General features: G+C 40.4%; 1 protein-coding gene across 3 annotated transcripts in view; it reads left to right on the top strand.

Annotated features, from left to right (window-relative positions):
* ASAP1 (ArfGAP with SH3 domain, ankyrin repeat and PH domain 1) overlaps window positions 1-22,708 on the top strand; it is a 145,737-nt gene that overhangs the window by 18,320 nt on the left and 104,709 nt on the right. For 2 of the 3 annotated variants that reach the window (XM_041488083.1, XM_041488081.1), the window contains exons 2-3: window positions 337-423; window positions 10,839-10,968. In XM_041488083.1, the coding sequence (XP_041344017.1) occupies window positions 365-423; window positions 10,839-10,968 (189 nt within the window). In that variant the 5' untranslated portion in view covers window positions 337-364. Of the gene's footprint in view, window positions 1-336; window positions 424-10,316; window positions 10,356-10,838; window positions 10,969-22,708 lie in introns of those variants that run through there. The other variant, XM_041488082.1, reaches the window with a different exon arrangement.

Here is a 22,708-nt window from a genome sequence, read left to right as displayed (position 1 = left end):
GACAGCTTGGACAGGCAAGTCCTTACCAGCACTGCACTCAGTGCAGCTGACTGAGTAGTTGCCACATTGAGTTAGACAGAGAGTTTACCCAGCCAGCTAAATGAAGCTCTCCCCTAGCAATTTTCAACAAGGTGTTCTTTATCAAGGAATTTCTAATGGATATGTTTACCACAGTGAAACTTACAGTATTAAATGCAGCAATCAAATAATGTATGATAAATTTCCATCACTGAAGAATTAACACACATTGTTTCAAATTGACTGTTTCAATAAGCGACTTTGTCAGTCCCATAGCTTTGGTCAGTTTTACTTACTTGATCTTTGCTCCTCTTCTAGGTAGGTTTCTGGTCGTGACAGATGAGTCATGAGATCTTCAGCATCCAGGCTTTCAAGTTTTTCTTCACGAGATTCACTATGGAATCGGTAAGAAAGATAAAAGACATAAATATAAATAACTTGTTCAAAGAGTAAAAAGCAGACCACATGTTTTATGAATTCTAATACCTGCCAGTGGGATTTTTTCTGCTTAATGCCACTTCAGACTTTACTACAGTGGGTGTTCCTCAGAAAAAGTCTAATCTATTGCCTTTCAAGGATCAAAAATTCCAATAAATCAGTAAATCCTTACAAAGCATTGGCCACCTGAATAATTATTGGAACAAGCACTAACATTTATTACACAATTTGCTTTGCTTTGATAGATTTTAAAGCTGGATGAGGGGGCAGGGTATACAAAGGACATTGTAACTACTTTCAACTCATCTAGATCTGGTAACTGATATTATTTTAACTTTGAAAACAACAAATCTCTCAGATCAGCCTGAAAAATCTATGGCAAGATTTGTATGGGGGCTTGGAAAGAGGAGGGACTCTCTTCTTTGCATGATGTAAAGTGCTGAATAGCAGACAGTTGTCTAAATATGCTTTTTGTTTATTCAGTCTCTGGATGGTGAGTTCTCTTGTTTTAAAGTTTTCACTCTCTTTCACTGAACCACTAAATGCTACATTTGGATTGCCTGACTTGAATCCCCTACAACAACAATAATGATAGTTAAGACTGAAGTTTTCTTTGTACTGGATGCACGGGCTGGAGCTACCCTGGCACAGGTCACCACTCCCTGTGTGACCACAGAGCAGTGTGGGACTTTCATCCTTTCTTCCTCCCTGGGGGAATCAGTTGACCATATTGCAGTCCAGACCAGCCAAGAGGGTGAATCACTGCTTCTGATCTTCCCAAAACTGAATAAATCGTCCTTTGGCGCATTTGCTTCGTCACATGGCTACACATACTTTTCCTTTTTGAGTCCATGAGGTCTTAAATAAGCAAGAGTTCAGAAGTCAAACAGTCACATTTTAAAAAATATAGAGCTATTAAGCTGGACATTCCTACTTGATTTTGAAATGGCACTTCCATTTCTATGTCCTACTCTCCTAGATTTCCTTGAAGGAAATCAGAACCGCCAACAAGAAAATAAGCAGTGCTAACATCCCAGAAATTAATGAAACCAAATTTCCTACAGATCTGTGTCTTGATGAAGCTTCTGAGGAAGTGCAAACCATCATTGAATCTCTTCCCATCACTGGGACGCTTAGGCGATCTTTCTCCCTGATTAACTTGACAAAGAACAAAGTGACAGTGAACCTTTCCTTTTCATAAGGACAAGAAACATTTTTTTACCCCGCTCACTTTTATTTTCTCACAAAACTTTCAGGACCTGAAGATTTTTGACATCTTTCCTGCTGCCCTTTCAAATTTTCTGAGATCAGCATTGCTTTAAAAAAAATCCTTAGAGGCAGAACAGATGAGCAGATGGTCACCCTCTACAGTAGTCAATGGAGCGCCAGTTAACTTAGGAAGCTGCAAGCTCAAGTTCAGTGGTTAAAAGTAGAAGCAAATGAGTAATCAGCAAAAGGAGCTGCTGTGCTGGACCTCTAGACTGAAATTCTACACTGCTAAATTTCATTTGGCACCATGTGAACACTGGCCCAACAGAAATTCGGTACACACAGCAAGACTAGTTTCCAAAAACTTCCATACGGTTATCTGTCATCCTGGGTTTTGCCAGAACCTTACGACTTCAACATTCAAACATCCACATTAATAAAACCCGCAAACCACAATTTTAAATGTGAGTAATTTTGCTTGAGCATGAAGGAGACATTCCTCAAATTATTTCAGATCTTATGTATCGTTAAACGTTCTGATTTCCTTAATAAAACAAACAAATATGCAAACAAAATAAACACAAACAAAACAAAACCCAAAAGGCATCACTTCTTATGCTACTTACAAGTCTGGCTAAAGGATGCATCCTTGAAAACAGTAGCTTATATAAGGCAAACACAGATGTGCTAATATGTTCAGTGGCTGCAAGGAACTTTTTTTATAACATCCAACATCTGCAGATTTATTTCCAGCCTTTCTCTAATGAGTTGCTATTTAGGAAATTATGAGAAATAAAGTATGCTCAGACAACACTATAAGCCAGCACTTAAACTTCAACTCAGCAGGCCCATATACATTCACATCTGCAGACTGTGTCTTAGCAAACCTCGCTAATGACTTCTGTTTATTATCATGGGGGTCTTAGTCCCTTTTTTTCCACAAAGTAATGCTAATAAAACTATAATATAGAAGGAGGAGTCCCTCACAAATCCAGATCTTTATGATTTATATTTTCACAGCATTAACAACTAGTAGAAAGAAACCCTTTCATTTACCTACCAAACATTTTTGTCTGTCAAAAAAAGTGCTGACAAAATTGTTTGGACTGAGAGTCCTTCTCACCCCTCAGCTACTTTTTGAAACTCTTACAATAAAATGTATATTAAAAATACTTAGTTCTCATACAGCAGTATTCTGCTGAAAAAGCCCAGTGTTCTTTCACCTAGAGAAATAAATGTAATTGTCTGCATTCCACAGACAGAGAAATGATGCACACAGAGATCAGTTGCCATGTCAGAGCCATGAGTGGTGGCTTAAGGACATGATACCAGGTCTACAGAGTCTTTATTTCATTCTCCAACTGCTTCCAAGGTTCATTTTGGTCTGAACCTTCATTTTTACTGCAGGCAAAACACTGCCTGTTGCCATCAGCACACATTTAGCAGCTTCAGTAGAACCAGAGATGTGCCTGGTAATGACACAGCCATATCGTTTCCAGAGGGAAAGAGAAAATATTGAAATGTTTGCAATGTGGGTTGAGGCTTTATTTCATTCTCTTTTTATTTTGGAGAGCCTGCTATGCCAGCTGCCCTGCAACATGTTCATTTCTGCAGTATCACGCTCTGATTTTAGTCATTGCTATTTCTCATAAAAAACCCATGCTTCCAGCTACTATGACTCCTTCTTTGGAAGGACTCTTATTTCTCTCATTTCAATCAGAGTATCCCTTCATGACATATTGGCTTCATCCTGTCCTTTGCAATCCCACTGGAACGGTCTGCCCTTCTGCCAACATGTCTGCAGTGCCCCTCCCAACAATCCTTCAAAGATTTGCTCCGTGTCAGGAATGCAAGGACAGCTGTGCCCAGGTTTCCCTGTGGTGTTCCTCAGCCTCACCAATGCAGTGATGGTGGGTTCTGCTGGAACACCACCTCCCTCAGGGTCAGCAGTTCTTGCCTGACTATCTCTGTGAGTAATGAGCAGGCTCATATTTTCACTTGGGCAAGGGTTAACATCAAACCTGTGAGTGGCTCTACTGACAGTTTTCTTATCCATCAGCACTTGTAAGAGTGTGATATCTTTGGACTGTCCAAAAACCAGTCCATGTAGAAGAATATACTGCTGTACTTTTATATTCTGCAGATGTTTTAAGAGCTGTGTTTGAATCTGTTCTTGCACAGGACCATGCCCAAGAATCCTATGTGCCTGAGAGCCTTTCCCAACTGCTTTTTAACTCTGTCAGGCTTGGAGCTGTGACCACTTCCCTGAGGAGCCTGTTCCAGTGCCCACCACCCTCTGGGGGAAAAACCTTTTCCTAATATCCAACCTAAACCTCCTCTCACACAAGTTCTAGCCATTCCTTTGGGTCCAGTCTCTGGTCACCAGAAAGAAGAGATCAGTGTCTGCCCCTCCTCTCTGCTTTGTGAGGATGTTGGAGACCACAATGAGGTCTCCACTCAGTCTCCTCCTCTCCAGGCTGAACAGCCCAAGTGATCTCAGCTGCTCCTTGTATGGCTTCTCTTCCAGACCCTTCATACGCATTATTGCACTTCCTATCAACTGAGTAAGGTTTCTTAAATGAGCATCTCTAACAAAAACCATCTGTGAAATAGAAATACCAAATTCAGTACACCTGTAACAAGAAAAGGAGCATGTCTGTCCTGAGCCTGCTGCCTCTTGCTGCAGGTGAGCATTTTGCTGTTTCATTTTTGGAGAATGCAGAGGTGGCAGGGGAACAGCCCATCGCTTGTTGTTACTGGGAGCCTGGAATGCCATTACGTGTTTGTCTGCTTGACACTTGATCTTGCATGACAAAACCAAAAAACAAAGGCAAAACTGAATCAGCAGATTAGTCAGCTTAATCTTGTGTAACTCAATGCTGCACTTCATTTTCAGTACTGTTATTTTCAGCTGTCCTTTGAGATGGTTATTTGAGCTTCTTTATCATTCAGCCAAGCTACTTGCCCAGGACATTCATGTAAATAAGATGCAAAATATATAATTCAGCAAAATATTTCTGATGTTCTGATTTAATCTTTTTTTCATTTTGTCCACATAGTGTTAAAACCACAAGATCTTAATGCTACTAAAATGTCATTTATAATGAGAACACAATGGGCTCTCTTTTTGCTCTCATTTTAATACTGAAAGAATGTGAAAAGAACCTTCTGTTTAAGCCACTATTGTAAGTGCTAAAAGGTTTTTTTAAATAACATGTAGCTTCTGAGACATTTGCTATCTCATTTTAAATACCAGATGAAGAAAAATGGTGGGAGATACCAGTATTAAAATTGAAATCAGATGATTCTTGGATTCAACACAGTCATAGCAGCAGCACAAATTCTTGACACAGCTCATAAGCCACATTAGCAGATACTGTCCCATAAAAACACAGAATTGCAATCAGCATGTTTGCTGGACCTGGATTTTGATCTTCTTCATGTTCAGCAGTGTGACATAGGCAAGAAGTTTTCTTTTACTGAAAAGTTACCTGACTATTTGGTCCCAGTAACATAATAATTTCAAAGGTTTGTTTGCAAATGTCAAAGCCAACAGCCTTCTTCCTCAAGTAGAAACACTCTGCAGTTTACCATCTACTTTCCCTTCAAGCAAATTAGCACCAGTCACAATGTGTGATGTAGGCTTCAGTGTTTAAAATAGACTTTGCCTTTTCCTGTGAGTACATCATGCACTTATATGATATTAAACGTGCAAACATGCTGCAGGTTAAAATACGTAGCTGTTACATTTCCTGCAAGGCTGTCAGCCATCCGACCATCCTCTGAGAGGACACAGCTCCTGGAGGTGAAACGCCTCCTGACTAAACATTTCCTGCTGAAGTACAAAGTGATGATGTTACTTGTCCTTACATAAAAGGGGTGGTTTTGCTTTGCAAAACAAAACTATGAGAGCTCCATTAACAAAAAAAGTTTACCAAGTTTTAGCATGTGAGATATTCCAAAACCAAAAGCATAACTTATCCTGCTGAGATTCCTGTTGATTTGAAGCTTCTTTTATCCTCTAAGCCCAGCATCTAACTCAAATAAAAGAGCTGATATTCAGAAATATTTGTGGATATACCAGTATTATGGCCATAAATTTAAATAAGCTTTTCCCATTAATTTTGTCAGAAGTTATCTGAAAATAAAACTATAAAAATGTAGGAACAGCAATTTATCATATAGAGGTTTTTTCAGGGAACCTCAAATCAACTTTATCAGGTATCAAATGCCATGGATGCCTGATGTCATACAACGATCTCATAAAGAGAATTAGGATCAGAAGGAGGATGGGAAGTACTCCTGACTGCTGTGTTTAGCTGAAATGGATGAAACACCAAACCACCAACATGTTCAGGATAGCAGTATAGTAGAGAAACATAGCCTAAGGATATTTTCCTGATGCATTTCAGCACACTACTTCTGTTGCTATTTGCTGTTGAGCCAGTGACACTCTCCATGTTTGTGGAGATGCTAAGGAGCATAAAAAGAACAACTATATAGTTTACTAAGAAAAGCATGTGCATTTCAATGATTTGATGTTTTAATTAAACACTGCTGTCTGTCATATTATAAAATCAGCACTTTTATCTGCAGTAATAGCCAAGATGGAAATCTTGTAAGTCAAGAAATGAGTGTAGTTGTAAACCTGTATTTGCAAAAAGACATCATCATGTTCATACTTGAGAATCAAAACCCCTGAATTTGACATGTGAGATCCTGCCATGACTAGACCCGCACTAATCAGGAGGAGTCACTGCATAGAACCCATGTGCGCAGTGATTTTCATTTTCCAGCTAACAACTCACTTCCTTGCCACACTGAGAGGTTGCAAATGGCCCTGGAGGCAGCTTGTCTGAGCATGCTTGACAACACACTGGTGCACAGCCAGGGACCTGGGTCAAGCTTGTTTCCAAAGGCAGCAACCGCACCTGAGTTTGCATCTGTGAGTTTGCTTCCTACGCAGCAGGGAAGTGTGACCTCAGGGTGGTCCTGGGGCTGCTCTCTGCAGGCAGCATAATCACGTCCCACAGGAGATTCACCACCAGCTTCAGCCTAGATGAGGTGTTGATACCCTGAAGAGCTGGCTTTGCATGACTAAAGCTAGACAGCCACAAACTTATCTATCTGGCTCCTTATCTATAGTGGAAACATAATCTTGCTGTTCTCTACCTCATTGCTGTGTGGTTTCAATAGTTAATTGCATTGATGATGTGAAGAGCTGTGCAAGTGCCATGTAGCTCTTCACCTCTGGCACATACTGGTCATGCTGCAAAGTTCACAGTGATGAAAACATCATCACCTGTTCACTCCTGCTCAGCTCCTGTGGGTGAACTGATGACCTCAATCTAAATATAAACTGTCCAAAATACTATAAAATGAAGAATACTATCATTGCTATTCAGTTTATTGCACAACACTTGTGTGGGCAGTTTGTCATTGCTGCGATCCTTAGCCTCTCCCTAAGCATGGTGACTATCACCAGTACTGCAAAATTATTGTCAGTTTGCTGTAATCAACTCTTCTGTTTGCAATCACAATAAAAGCCAGGCAATCAAGTGGATCTGTAGACTGAATCACTGGGTGGGATGGCAAGACAGCACAACTTCCTTGACTGCAATGCATCAGCAGTAAGGATGTGATTTCCAGTGCTGCTTGCATGATCCTCACTGGCATTAGCTTATCCAGGATGGACAAGATGTATTTCACTTCAGAATACCAAGAGGATTGAGATAAGCATAACTTCATTGGCAAACCTTCCACGAGAAAAAGGCTGTGGCACAGCCTCACCCAGGATCTAGCACAGACTAAGACAGGGTTACAGCAGACGCTGTGAAATATAACTTTCACACTCTGATGATTATTCTTTGACATTTGTGAAGTGAAACAGTGATTTCAGTTAGTGACAATTTATAGAGAGGTGCATCTTACAAATTTAGAATTGAATCTCAGACACTGATCGCAATTCAAAACAGGAAACATGGTTAAATCTGAAAATCACTGAATGCTATTTGAAATACTTACATAATTTGACTAGTTTAAACATTAGCACATTTTTACAGGCAGCTTGTATATTTTTATTAACATTACATTAATTAGGTGATCTTGTTTCCAGTGAGTTTAAATGAAAATAATCCAAGTCTGAAGAGATCATGCCTATAGGGCTATTTTCTTTACTAACATTTGAATAGGGGAAGGGGAAATGCTGCTAAGCAGCAAAACAGAGGACTGTATTCTCTCTGGCAGAGTAAACAATTTCAGAACTGTCAAAAACAGACCAAAAGGCAGCTATGATCTTCCTTTTCCATTTTTAGGCATTGTGCCATTCTCTATTTACCAGTATTCTTCTGTATTCATTCTATTTCTTATACATTTAATACGTCTCTTTAGAAGACAACTTTTTTCCCTGATGAGGAAACACAAAAGTTTAGTTGCACTTACTCTCTGCTCTGCCTTCACTTCTGTCACTCTTCACTGCTACAGTTTCCCTGGCCTGTCTACTCCCTTTCTTAGTTGAATATGCTCTTCAATTTTGTAGTTTAAATTTGCACAAAATAGTATCAAACAATTATGTCTTCAGCAGTATGTTCAGTTTCTGGGGGGATTTTTTGGGATAACAGATGAGGTTATTTTACAATCCAGAGATTAATGGTCAAGCTCAGTAACTTCAACCTGAAGAACAATTCAACCCTAACAGTGAGAGTACCCCATTAATTAAACCAGTTTGTCTGCCAGTGTGATGAATTTATCCTCACTTGAAATCTGCCAGCAAGGGATCAGGAACCTTCCTAATGTGAACACTGTGGCTGACCCGTGGACCACCAGGAGCAGCTGTGTGACAGCCCATGATTGATATTCAGCAGGAAATTACAGGGGATGACCACAGAGACCCGGCTTGGCCCTCGGGCCACATCCCTAACCCATCCAGTTTCCAAGCAGGCTAGGCCAAAACAGCTGTTTTGGATGTTACCAACAGCTCTTCCCTGGCCCAACCCCCCAGCCAGGTCTTTACTCTCCTTTCCACACTGCTTTTGATGCCATCAGCCATTTTTATCTTCTTAGTCTCTCTTCCTCCTCCACTGCTCCTATGAACACGATCATCAACTGATTTTCTTCCTATCCCTCCCGCTGCTTCTTCAGCGCTTCATTTTTTTTGCCCAAATTCATTTTTCACTGTAACTCCCACACAGTTCTTTTCTTGGCTTCCTCCTCCTCTTGCCTACTCTACCTTTCAGAGTCTCATGACGTTTAACAATCATCTGTACGAGCTCAGAGCCTTTGTGCCAGAAAGCTGGATCACGTGAAGCAGCAGCAGCAGCAATCACATGGCCATATGGAGGGCTTCTACTAAGGCAATGAAATACAGAACATGTTCAGGCAGGACCACTGCTCAGGAGTATTGGTCATATTTTTGCTGACAGAACTGCATAGAAGTCTTTTTTCTATGGGTATACTCAAAACAGGCATCTCCTTTTTATCCTTACTCAGACATTGCAGTTTTTAGTTGATACTGTAAACTATTTCTGAGTTGCACAGGCATTTTATTAGAATCACATACAAGACCATGTACAAGCCTAACCACATTGTAACGTGGTAGGTACTTATACACAGAACATAAAATCTTTTGAAATGGTTACAGCCATATTGCTCATTCTCAATTGTTCAGATTTGAGAATATTTACCATTCCTGAATGGCCCAGCTTGTGTGGAGAGATTCCCAAATATAAGGAGGAGGAAATCACACAGTATGGCTAAATCACACTGATGCAGCAGATGACCACAATTACTTGAGCCTCCTGAGACTTAGTCTTCTTTAGAAACGAACATATGGGACCCCAAACCTAAGCTTTAAAAAAAAAAAAAAAAAAGAAAAGAAAAAAGAAAAAAGAAAAAAAAGGGTCTGTCAGTTCCCTGAGTTACATGATACAACAATGGATAAAGGACATGTTAACTATTCAGAAATGCTGTTTGTGAGCGGACACAGGGCTGTGAGCCCGCGGTTCGGGTCTCGGGCCAGCGCTGCTCTGGGACATCGCGCTGGGCTCTGCGACCCGGCCACGGCAGCACTGAGACAGCTGAGCTCTGGCAAGGCTTAGGAACAAAACTAGCAAAATCGGCAATAGCAACTTCAAGGGCTTCTCTAAACCATAGCAGGACTTCTTAAAAATTAACTAAAGAGCGTAAAAACCTATGCAGTCAAAGACTGCCGGAGAGGGGTGGCTCCCTCAGCGGTGGCTGCACGAATCCTCGGCTCTACATCACCGGCGGATGGGCTCCGACCGGCTGTGACGGACTTAAGGAAGGGGGAAAAGAAGAAGCAAGAGACCCTCCGACTCGCCCTGGGGCTTCCCTGAAGCGGGAGCGGACCCGCAGCCGACGTGGGCATGGTCCCTCCCCGCTGCCAGAAGGCACGGGAAGCTCATTCTCCCGCTTAGGGACAGCAGTGCAGCCCAGCACACCCCGCCCTTGTCAGCTTCCACCAAAAACCCCTTTTTTATGATAAGAAAACGAAAGAGTGGCAGCCTCCCCCCTCAGAAACCGCGGGGCCGGGGGAGGGGAGCGCCGGCCGCGCCTGCGCGGAGCCGCTTCCTCGTTGTCGCGCGTAGCGGCGGCGGGCGGCGCGTGCCCGTCAGCGGTGCCCGTCAGGCCCCGCCTCCCCCGCCCGGGGGGCGCAGCCCGAGCCCGCACAAGTCAGTGCTCGACGCGGGCGGGAGCAGCGGCCGGGGCTGGGGGCGTGGGGGGGTCGGCGCGGGTGGGGAAAGGGGCTGAGCCCGGCGCGGTCGCCGCTCCCCTCCCGCCGCCCTCCCCGCAGCGTCGCGGCGGGGCCGAGCTGGGCTGCTCGGAGGCGGCCGCGGGAGCGCTCCCCACCGGCAGGGCCGAGCGAGGGGCGCCGTGCGGGGGCCTCTCCCCCTTCACCTCCTGCCCGGAGGAGGAGGGGGCGGCCGGGGAGAGGCTGGATGTAGAGGGTGAAGCTTCAGCCTCCCTCTGCGGCTCCGGTGCTTTGATGCTGCGGGTCTCTGCTGGCTGTTAACATCTTCTTCCCTCTGCTTTTTTTTTTTTTTTTTTTTTTTCGTTTTCTTATTTTTTTCCCCCCACCTTTCCCTTCGAAACTTGGTTTTCTCTCTCTCCGGATCTGTGTGCCCGGCTTCTCCTGGGCTTTACCGGTGGGGCAGGATCATGCCGGACCAGATCACCGTGTCGGAGTTCATCGCCGAGACCACAGAGGATTACAACTCCCCGACCACCTCCAGCTTCACCACCCGCTTGCAGAACTGCAGGAACACGGTCACGCTGCTGGAAGAGGTAAATCCTCCACATCCCACACCCTATCCCCTGTTTTTTACCATTTCCCCCTTTTTTTTTTGTTCCTTTTTATTAATTTCTTTTTGTGTATGCCTTTGAGAGAGCATCAGGGACGGGGCAGCACCACCCGCCCAAATCCACTGGAGCCAGAGGCGTTGGTATGCATGTAATCTGGTCTTTTAATTGTGGGACTTTGCCCTTGTGTTGAGCTAGTTACAGAAAGCTTTCCTGCTCTGGCGTCTCAAAGATTAGTGCGTAAAGCAGTTGTCTGAACTTAAATGTTGCTGTGGTACTTCTTGGTGTTTTCAGTTGTTGCAGTAGAAAAAAAAAAAAAAGCGTGATTGTTGGGGTTTTTAGAGGGAAGATGAAGGGTGAGTTTTGTTTGGGAGCATTAGTAGAGGTTTTCCCCAGCCATTCATTACATCAAGTAAGCACAGAACTCTGCCTGCAGAAATCTGCCAAGGGAGACTTGGTTTAAGAAATGAGGTAAGGATGAAGAGATGAATGTGGAGTGAGGGAAATAATATGGAAACAGAATTGGTGGAAGGAGAGGAGCAAAATATTGCAGCAGAAGAGATTATACGGTCTTAGCACTTCAACCTTGAAGCCTTAGTGCTGGGGTTTTTCATGCTTGTTATGAGCGTCATTTAAATGTTCACCCTTCTCTGCTGTCAAGAAATAGGAGCATGAAAATGGATAAACTTCAAGAGCTGGTTTCCAAGGAATATCAGTCCACTGCTGCCTATTTGAGGTTTCAGAGTGATTTCCTATGGACTAGGTTAGTGGTTATGAGGAAATGTCTTCCAAATGACTTTAAAACAAGACTGTACAGCTCTTCTCTTGTCCTGTGTTTGCTTGAAGGTACGAGCATAAGGACACTGAAAGAAGACAGATTTTTGCTATTGTTGCAGAGGCTGCAGTTAGTTGTTGTTTTGGATTACACACTTAGTTCATCAAGTATTTGTCGATTCTTCAGGACCCAGCGTGTTATCTAGGAGATGGATTTAATAGAGTCTTTTAGTTATGCTGAATGTGTTGGCATCAGCAAAACATTTGGTATGCAAGGAAAGAGTATTAATTATTTAATTATGGTGTTTGCTTGATAGTCTTGGGTATGGAAATATAACCCCACAGGATTCAGATCAGCTGAAGTTTTAATAGAAAAACTGTCTATGTTCAAAACTGTAACAGCGCTATTGTCTGTGGCAACTGACTAGAGTGATTGTAAGTTCACGTTTAGAATGATCTATTTTATTTTTGTTATGTAACCTAGATTAACATCTGTAACTTTTCCATAACTGTAACTGGTTTGGTTTTTCTTTTCTCTTGTAACTAAGCCATGGCCACTGACAGATTTCTCAAAAATCAACCTGTTAGGTTGGTGTTTGACAGAATTGCTGCCCCCTGTTCTTAACTATGTGGAGTAGGTACAGACGTTGATATGCTTATTAGTACACTTGACAGCATGCATGGAGTTAAATAATATGTATTTTGTCATCACTGGCAACTTGCTTCTATGGTAAGAATACACAGTGTAATGCTTTCATGGTTTGGGAGATACATCAGTGCAGGCTGAATGTGATAATGACTTTCCAAAGAGAAACAAAATATAGAAGATATACACAGTGTTCTGCACTATTTGTGTGGACTGTGTGTATTTTAGAAGTTTTTATGTCAGATTTGACAATAAATCGGGGAATAAAGAATGGTGGGTACTTCTGTTGCTTGTGTTGCTCTTCTTTGAATTTCTTTTGTTTGTGTAACTGTTTTATGTGCCCTATTTGAACTGATTGCAGTTTAAGCTGGGCTTGTTTTGCATTATTTTTTTATTATCTGTAAATACAAAAAAGCTTTATTTGGTGGGAAGCAAGATTTAAACAGGCTCTACTGTTACATGTGCAAAAAATCTGCAACTCTCCCAAATTTATAGTTAATAATTTGCATGGGGAAATGCAGTCAGGATGTGGCTAGCAAAAGGCTCTTTTGGAGTCTTTGTGCATGCAAGCTACAATTACAGTGAAGACCGAGTTTTGCTGCTGCTGCTTTCAAGCTGGGTTGCTTTCTATACACCTGCTTACCTAAAGCAGTGAGTTCTGTGAAACACGGGATTAAAACCATTGGTTGAAGTGGGTGTTCTGTAGCTCCTGCTGCTGTTGTTTATGTGTTGTGGATGACCTAAGAACTCCTCAAGCATCTCCTGAACTTCAGTGTTCAGCCTGCTGTGTTAAGGCAAAGGGGATGGTTCCATCCTTGCAGCTGTTTGATTTTTAATTGGATCTTGCATCTGGGCTGGAGCTCTCCCTGGGCTTTTGCAGGCAATGTCAGGCTCCGTGCTGTTATGGCGCTGCTGCCTGAAGTATCTTAGGTCGTTATTTTTCAGTTAATTTAATTCAGCACAACCTGCACCTACCTCAGCCCCTATAAGCTAGTTTGTGGTTTAACTAGTTATTTTCTTTATTCTAAGCAACGTTGCAAACTGGAACTGTTTTCTGAACAGAAATGGAAGTGAAATTAAACAGATTTAATGAAAGTTAGCTCTGTTTCCCAGCCTGAGTCTGGTGTAATTCCTGCTGTAGCTCAGATCAGTGGCTAGATAAGGAACACCTTTTCATAAAGAATGTGACAAAAAAGAAATGGTTTTGTGTGCAGATGTATTTACCTAGTTCCCTGACATTATTAAAAAATTGTGAACTTACTGTTCCTGCATCACAACTAGCAAGTTTTTGGAAATAATAAGAGGTGATAGACTCATTGGCTGATTTTCCTCACTTGCTTGTCCATCAGTCGAGGGGCAGTCTGTTCAGCTGGATGAATTGCTACATATTATCTCCTAGTTACCACTCGTTTTCCTATTTAAATAATTTTCAGAGGAGATTTTGGATCCAATTAGATGCAATTTTGGAACAAGTTTCAACTGAAAAATCAGAGTAGCCATGTTTACTGATTCTGATGAGTTTGCATTCAATAAGTTTTCAGTGGAAGGCCTAACAAAACACAAAGGCATACCTCACAAAATGAGAACCATGGAAGTGCTCCTCCACAGTACTCCTCTGTTCTCAACTTATTAAAAGAAAAAAAACAACAAAACAAACAAAAAAAAAAAAAAAAAAAAAAAAAAAAAAAAAAAAAAAAAAAAAAAAGACAAAAGAAAATTCTCCACCCAAACTTTTTTTAAACCTGTCATAATATTAATCAAAGACAGTAGTAAGAACTTGCTACTCTATAGCAGTTTATTGAATTATGAAGGTTTCATGCTACATTGTTTAAAACTACTGAAACTTAGGGGGATTTGGAAGTTTGTGGTTTTTGTTTTTTTCCTTTTAAGTGACCAATCTTAGATTTTTATCATCCAGTCACACCAGATTAAAAAAAACCCAAACCTGCCACGTTTCTAGCCAGGCTTAGGCATCTTTAACAGTAATTACCAAAAGCTGCAAGATTGTTCTATAATGTTTTTTTAGAGCATGAGTGTTATGTTATTGCCTCCAAGAAAACACACATGTTAAAGTTCATTCTATTGCTAAAATAATAGGGCTTTTTCTCAAACTCTTAGAGGGAGAAACAACCATTATATTGTACTATAGGTCGAATTTGAGAGGATTTGCAATCTGTACTCCTTTCTGTTGAGTTCCTCAGCATAATCTTACATCCATGCAAAAAAATATATTTTTAACATATTTCTGCATGCAGGTGGGAGATTTCTTTTATAATCCAACACCTTTCCTCTTTAGAAGAGCTGAGAGAGTTGGACTTTTCAACTTGTAGAAGAGAAGGCTCTGGGGAGACCTTAGAGCAGCCTCCCAGGCTAAAGGTGGTTACAGAGGAGTTGGAGAGGGACATTTTACAAGGGTGTGGAGTGTCAGGACAAGAGGGAAATGGCTTTAAACTGAATTAGATAGAGGGAAGAAATTCTTTACTGTGAGAGTGGTGAGACACTGGAACAGGCTGCCCCGAGGAGCTGTGGGTGCCCCATCCCTGGAAGTGTTCAAGGCCAGGCTGGATGGCACCTGGAGCAGTGTGGTCTAGTGGAAGATGTCCCTGCCCGTGGCAGGGGGTGGAACTTGATGCTCTTTAAGGATTCTTCTGACCCAAAACATTATATGAATCTGTAATGATCATATGAAGAGGGAATTATTGCATATGTAAATGGATGGCTAATTACTTTTTTAACGTAAAAAGCCTAAGTGTTAAATACAGACAGATCGCTGATACAGTTTGTTAAAATACAGCCTCTGCTTTGTTTTGACCAGACATGCTTTTATATCCACAGAAGCTCCATGAGTTGTATTACTCAAATAGATTTTGAAAAGTTGATTTTAATCATTGAATTAATATTACTTTGTGAGCTAGCTGGAATTTTTAGAGAATGATGACATCTGGTCTGAGAATAAGTAGTGCACATGTGGGATCACCACAAGACTGACTTGATTATCATTCTGCTGTATCCCAGCTCCAGCTGAAAGGACATCTTTGCACTCAAGGGATAGCTCAGTTATCATGACCAGGCAGTTCTGAGTCGTTCTCTTAAAGTAGCAGATGTTGTGCAGGACTGTCTGGAGACAGAGATTAAGCTTAAATATTTAAATTCTCTTTAGTCAGGCTGGTAGATATGAAGGGACAGCTAGACGCTGATGATAAAATAAAGAATAGCTTCAGTTGTGATGGTGCTGATTTTGCAGTTTAATGCCTGTTTTACTGTTGTACTTCTGTAATACTTGAACATCTTTAATCATTAATGTTATTTCTTTCTTTCTTTTACACTTGAGTGTAAAACAAAGTGCTTTCTGACAGTTAGGTTGGTTGCAGATATGTTTGCATTTTGCTTTCAGGTTTTGGTTTTGTTATGTTTTCGTTTTTAATTTAAAAAAAACCAAACCAACACTACTCCTGCAATGATTGTTGCTCATTTTGTTTCTCACTGTGCTGATCTGCCTGAGTACAGCAGTCTGTCAGTCTGTGCTGGTCCTAAAACAGATGTGTGCATATACATCAGTAAAGGAATAACTGTCTGGCTCCTGCTCAGCCTCATACACATTTTGTTGTTCTTGGTGCAAGTCTGGTGTAATCTAACATAGCTTGAAAGAAGAAGACTTCTCATGTTCTTCTTCATGTCATGGATACATCTCTAAGATTAGAGATGGGAAAGGGGAAAGTATGGGGTTGTTACTTTTTTTGTTTTGCCTTTTTAAAATTTTTTATTTCAAAATGTGTTGTGTATGAATCATTTTCACAGTTTCCCATATGTAGCTTTCCCTGTGGGCTTCAGTTTATGCATTTATTTCTTATTCTACTGTGAGGAAGGACTTTTGGCATGAGGATGAGGGGACAGCATTTTTCCTCCCTATAATTTTGTTGAAACTTGTGTAGCACTGAAACTGGTATAACATCAGATCTTCTGTGGTGGTTTCATACACTTTTCTACCGCAAGATCCTTTTCCATTGACAAAGTATTCTATCAAGGGAGGCAGGTGAAACCATGCATTAGAACAGGAGCACTTCCATTCTGAATCAGCTTTTGCTGGTATTATACATAGATTTTGTTCATTAGCTTGGGCTGTGATAATGGGTGGGATCTATCTTGTGTGTGCATCAAGAAAATAGAAAACTTCTGTCACTTAATTTTTTTTGAAGCATCACTTCTATATAATTGCAACAAATAAATGGTAACATTCTAATCATTGCATTTCTCAATTTTTTTTATTAAAATATATTTTTATTTTTAGGAGGTGAATCCAGGGAACTCCAGCAGCATTAGACAAACCCAGCTTTTCCTAACCTTGTAAACTATTACTTATGTCAGTTAGAAGCAGTCTTGCATCATAGAGAGCTTTGTACTTCCGAGCTGTTTTTTTATGTAACAGACCATGAGCAATCTTTAGTTTTTGAGGAAATATGCTTTTGATAGCAAACCGTCCTAAAAATAACGGATAAGAAAAATTTATTTGTGTAGTTAATAAAACTCAGGATAATTGTTGCTGCTTTTGAGTTGAATGACAAATTGCAACAGAGATGTAAAGATGGGCATGTGAGCATTCTGAAAAACAGAGGCCACAGTGAGAGCACATGGGTGACTCTGGATCACAATACTGAAAATGTGATACAGGTGGAGTTGACAGCAGTGTATTGTATTTAAAATGCAGCTGAGGATGTTTTTATATTTGCATGCTACAGTATTTATTCATTTAGTGTGTAATCAGTTTTCCCCTTCATTTGATAGCAGTCAAAGCATTTGTCTGTAATAAGCAGGCAATCTCCTTTTACTTAAATGTGACTGATATGAGGAAAAATAAGAAACACTCACTGGTGGCTCAAAGTTTCAGTCATGGCAGATGAATTAGCTTTGCCTTTTGAGAATTTGTATTCATTTTAGGCATATTTTTAAAGTAATTACTGCATTTGGTACCTTCTATGTTTTTTTGAGAAGTACTGCTTCTTGTTTTGAACTCCCAACAGGCTTCTTCATGTTTACTCATCAGTTAGGAAGCTGTGAAAGTGCTCTTTGGTGCACCCTGTTCAGTATGCTGTGCAGATAAACCCTGACAGAGTGTGTACCATGTAGTCATGGGAACTTGGCCCTGATGGAGGGGAGACACTTAAAGTGACACAACTTAAAGCTGAGTTTAATGTTTAGGTTTGAGTCCTGTGGAGGCACCTTCCGTAGTTAAAAAGCAATAAAAAAGTACTTTGAAGAAAACAGAGAGGGGGAAACAACCCACAAAGCCATGTTTGTATTTCAGCAGGGTGTCACTGAAGGAGTGCACGTGAATGATTCAGAACAGAATGAGATTGGTTAATTTCATTTCCAGTATGTTTCTTACTACGAAGAGTAAAACTCAATTTTCCTTTGTGATTTGTGACAATACGAATAAAATAATTGTTAATAATTTTAAACAGCAGATGTGAAGCAAATTTACAGAGGATAATTGTAAGAAAGATCATAGCATCTCATTTTGAATGGAATAGTGCCTTGCAATAAAACCATTAGGCAGAATCAAGCTGAGAATGCTAATTATCAGTATTGTTTCAAGTGCAAAGGTAGGCAATATAAGCATGTTCTATAAAAAAGGGCTCTCAACTAATAGCATTTTTGTATCTCATGGGAGACTTCTCAGAGTCCAGTTAGTAGCATATTTTCATACTTCTCTTAGAGACTGTTCAACCAGGTTTGTTTGATACTGGCCAAGAGGTCTAAAGTTTACTGGTGAGTGCAAAGGAAAACCCCTGAGATAATAGCATGTTTCCTTTCCTGAGGGAGTGCAGCTGGAAGTCCACTCCCTGCTGAGAAGTGCAACAAACATTTATTTTATATTTCTAAAGAGAGAGTGTTGAGCTGTGTTATTTATCTATAACTATACGTAATGGGTTGTAAATATCACTATCATTGGGCTAATGCTGAGCTTTTGTATAAGCATTGTGACAAGTAAGATTTTGGAGTACAGTGGGCTTGATTGTGGTGATTATGGATCCTTTAATGATCTTGTGAAAAAGCAACAAAATGTAATTATTCCATTTCCCCCTTCACAAACATAGATGTGCATGTGGGTAGATGTGGCCTTGTCTCTTTTAGTCAGTGGTGAAAAGAGAGGCCTAAAGTTGTGCTGTTGCTGTGGTTAAGCTGGAAAATGTATGCTTGTTCTTTCTTTTAAATAGCCACCTCTATCTTGACCTTTCTTGTTTTATCCTGCTTGTTACATTTCTTAAGAGAAGAAATATAAAACTTTCTGATGCAGAAATAGAAACTTACGATGCCAGTAGAGTCTTTTAATTTCTTGGTTTTCTCTTGGTTAAGAGCTAAAAATCAGTATGGTGCTGGAAGTACCTTCCTGCTAAAGAAGTGTCTGTAGGACTGTGAGACCTTAGACATGGTGTGCTCTGGGAGCCTTGTGTCCAAGCTGGTGAGAGATGGACCAGGTTAGGGATCTGCAGGGTGGGTGGGACATGGACTGGGTTGCCGAGCCCAGAGGCTGGGGGTCAATGAAGCAAAGGCCAGCTGGCATCAGGCTGCAAGTGGCACCAGTGCCTTCCAGGATCAGTTTTGGGATTAGAGCTATTTGGTATCTTTCAGTTGTGTGGATGGTGGGCTTAAGTGTGATCTCATCAAGTTTATTTGGACAATACCAAGTTGTTCAACGTGCTGGCAGCAGTCACCCTTCAGTGGGACCTGGAGAAGTGGCCTGATACAGGAGGAGCCTGGTGTGACTCATTGAAGAGAAATATGAAATCCTGCCCGAGGGATGGATGGAGTTGCCATGTGCAGCAGTACAGGCTGGCCAGAAGACAGTTTTCTAAGGAAGAACCTTGGACTCAGGTGGATGAGCTGTTGAGTGTGGGTTCACAGTGACAAAGGCCAGCCACGTACTGGGCTGTGTGAGTAAAGTTGCAGCCAGAAAATAGTGGTTCCTCCTCTCTATCAGGAGCTGTGAGACCACATCTAAAGTACTGTGTTTGGGGTTCACCAATACATGAAAGATATTAGACTGCCACAAGTCCAGGTGAGGATCACCAAGATGATTAAGAGCCTAAAGCACATCACTTAATGAGGGAAAACTAGGCTTCTTCAGCCTCAGACAAGAGACTAAGGGAAGGTCATATTGATTTCTCCAACTATGTAGTATGTGTAAAGGGAGAAAACTGATAGAGTAGAAATTCTGATTACTTTTGAGAAGGTTTTGAGCAGGTGTATTTGTGGTTTATTATTATTATTAATTATTATTTTGGGGGCTTGTTTGTTTTGAACCATGAGTCTGGTGAACAAGTGCTCAGAGAGAATGTGAAACCTCTTGTCCTCAGAGACATTCAAAACTCCACTTGACTGCAGAAGTAGGCTCCTTAAAATTGTTTGGACTGCATGATTTAATCTTCTAGAACATAAGGAGGCAGAGTAAAGTGGTTGTTTAGTTTCATGAATGTGTTTTTGTGTTTTCAGGTAGGAGTTTACAGTGAGCTTATTCTTGGAAAAACAGCACATTTAAACCTAAAAAAAACAGTGTAAGAAAATTGATATTTTTTTTTTCCTTCAGTGCAAGACTGCTTTAATAGAGAAAATGCGATACTACTCGCACTTCTGCAAAAGTGTAGTTGAAAAAGCTTATCATATTTGGGGCTTTGTGTGATTTTTTAGGAATAGTTTGAATAATTATTGAATGTTGGAAAATTATATAATTATTTTTAAATGATCAATCTGTACTTCTAGAAAGTTAGCTAACTTATTCTGTAAAGTTTTAACTATATTACAGCTGGACTATGTCTCTGCTGGGTTAATTTTTATTATTAACTTTTCTTTGTAGGAAGGTGATTTGAATTCTAGAGCTCCCACCTTGAATTTACTACACTAATTTCCTTTCTTCTTGTAATATATTTTACTTTTCAAGTAAATGATATTTTGATTTTTTTTGATTTTCAAAGAAGAATTTTGGACTGAAGAGGGAAAGACACCTCAAGAAGTGTCCTTAATACAAAATTTAAGCTTTTCTGTAGTTTTCAGAAAAACTTACTAGGGATGGGGGAAGCAGGAAAGAATAAAATATAGCACATTTTGTTTGATGGGAGAGTTGTCTTCTTGTGAGACTGCACAATAGATATCCTATTTTGGTTAGGCTTTAAAAACTTGATTTTTTTAACATCATTGAATATGGGGAAATTTTTTTCCTAATGGCTAATCTAAACCTACTATATTTCAGTTTGAAGCCATTCCCCTTTGTCACTACACACTCTTGTTGGAAAAAGTCTCTTCCCAGCTCTGTTGAAGCCTCCTGTAGGTACTGGAAGGTTCTATAAGGTTTCCCTGGAGCCTTCTATTCTCCAGACTTAACAAGCTCAGTGCCCTCAGACTGCTTTTATAGGAGAGGTGCTCCAGCCCTCTGATCATCTTTGTGACCCTCCTCTGGACTCGCTCCAGCAGCTCCGTGTCCCTCTTCTGTTGGGGACCCAGAGCTGGACACAGCACTGCAGGCAGGGCCTCACCTCCTGCAACCTGCTGGCCACACTTTTCTTTGTGCAGCCAAGGGTGCAGCTGGCAACTGCACATTGCTGGCTCGTGTCTGGTTTCTGGTTTTTTAGTTGGTTGTGTTTTTTTGACGACCAGAATCTTCAAGGGCTTCTTGACACTGCTTCTCTCAATCCATTCATCCCCCAGCCTTCTGATACAGGGGGAGTTGCCTGGACCCAGGTGCAGGAAGTTGAGCCATTGATTCAAACTCTTTGGATGTGGTCATCAAGCCAATTCCTTGTCATCAACCTGTATCCATCAAACCTGTGTCTCTCTAATGAGTGACAAGGATGTTGTGTGTGGCCTTACGGAAGTCAAGGCTGGTGACATAAAAAACACATGACAATCAAACTACATGAATGCAATGCTCATGCAAAACAAGCAAAACCATTTTAATTAATACTCTACATGTCAATGTCATAGGCTTGAAAGTACCACACAATGAAAGTAATTGAGCTGTTTCATGCAGCGTGTAGTAAGAAAAAGCTGTTAGAAAAATGTAATGGTGATGTTAAAAGCAACTTAGGATGCTTTTGTTCAGTGATGACAGCGTGCCTGTTTACAACCTTCAAAAACTGTTTGTTAATTGTCAATTTATGAAACTGTTGAATTTTAATAAAGTTGAATGATGCCAGGATGAGTATAACAGAGTGTGAAAATTGTGCCAGGCTGTGCCATGTTGTAAGTAAGCAGGACCACGATGGTCCATCCCTGTGTTCTTAATAATGTAATATACAATGGTGATGGTGTTTGTGAAATCAGCGGGAATAGATGACTTTTAACTGAGAATTTTTAAGGAGGTAGCTTAAATCTAAGATACACGGATGTTGTTGGTCGTGTTTTGGCTTTGTATTTTTCTTGCCTCGCTAAATGTCAGAATTATGGGGAAAATCATTAAATGAAGAGTGCTAATGCTATGACAATGCAAGTGATATAGTCTATGTCTGTTGTCCAATCCAATCTCTTATCTTGGAAAAGTATTTATCTGTGTTACTCATGAAGTTGAAATGTATTAAAATAGACAATGAGTTTATAGCAGACAAGAATTTATTACTAACTAGAAATAGAAAGTTGAATGAAGTTGCCTTAAGTGTTTTGACAAAGCTGTTTGTTTTTACTGTAAAACTGGTCTCACACACTACATTTTCCAAACCTTATAAATGATGCTTTGATTTCTTTGCAATTGTTCTTCATATGAGACTTTGACAAAATTAAGCTTTTATTATTTTATTTGGGAAAAGCTACTTGGGCTAAACAATAAAATTTTGATTCTTTTGCAAGGCAGATGGATGTATATATTTTAGTTTTCTAGTATATTGTCATGGCTGCAACACTTAAAATGGTATAATTTTTAGGGCATGTTTTGAAGGCAGATGGATGTATATATTTTAGTTTTCTAGTATATTGTCATGGCTGCAGCACTTGAAATGGGCTTAAAATGGGCTGCAGCACTTAAAATTTTTAGGGCATGTTTTGTGGTTTTTTTTTTTTTTTTTTTTTTTTTTTTTTTTTTTTTTTTTTTTTTTTTTTTTTTTGTTTTTTTTGTTGCTCCTTTGGTTGGTTGTGTTTTTTCTTCCCCCACCTCTAGTCTCTTTCAGGGAGGGATGAAAGAAGCCTGAAGAGACTGTTTGATGTGAAGACCTACTTACATTATTTTTCACTGTTATGATACCAGAACTCTCTGTTGACAGATTTGGAAAAAATCCAAATTCCTTAGGTGATGTGATTCAAGCATACAGAGAAGTAAAATCT

The sequence above is a fragment of the Pyrgilauda ruficollis genome, unplaced genomic scaffold (assembly GCF_017590135.1).
Source record: "Pyrgilauda ruficollis isolate IOZ18807 unplaced genomic scaffold, ASM1759013v1 scaffold87, whole genome shotgun sequence".
Classification (NCBI taxonomy): domain Eukaryota; kingdom Metazoa; phylum Chordata; class Aves; order Passeriformes; family Passeridae; genus Pyrgilauda; species Pyrgilauda ruficollis.
Note: the sequence above shows the minus strand (reverse complement) of the source record. Positions and strands in the feature narration are given on the sequence as shown.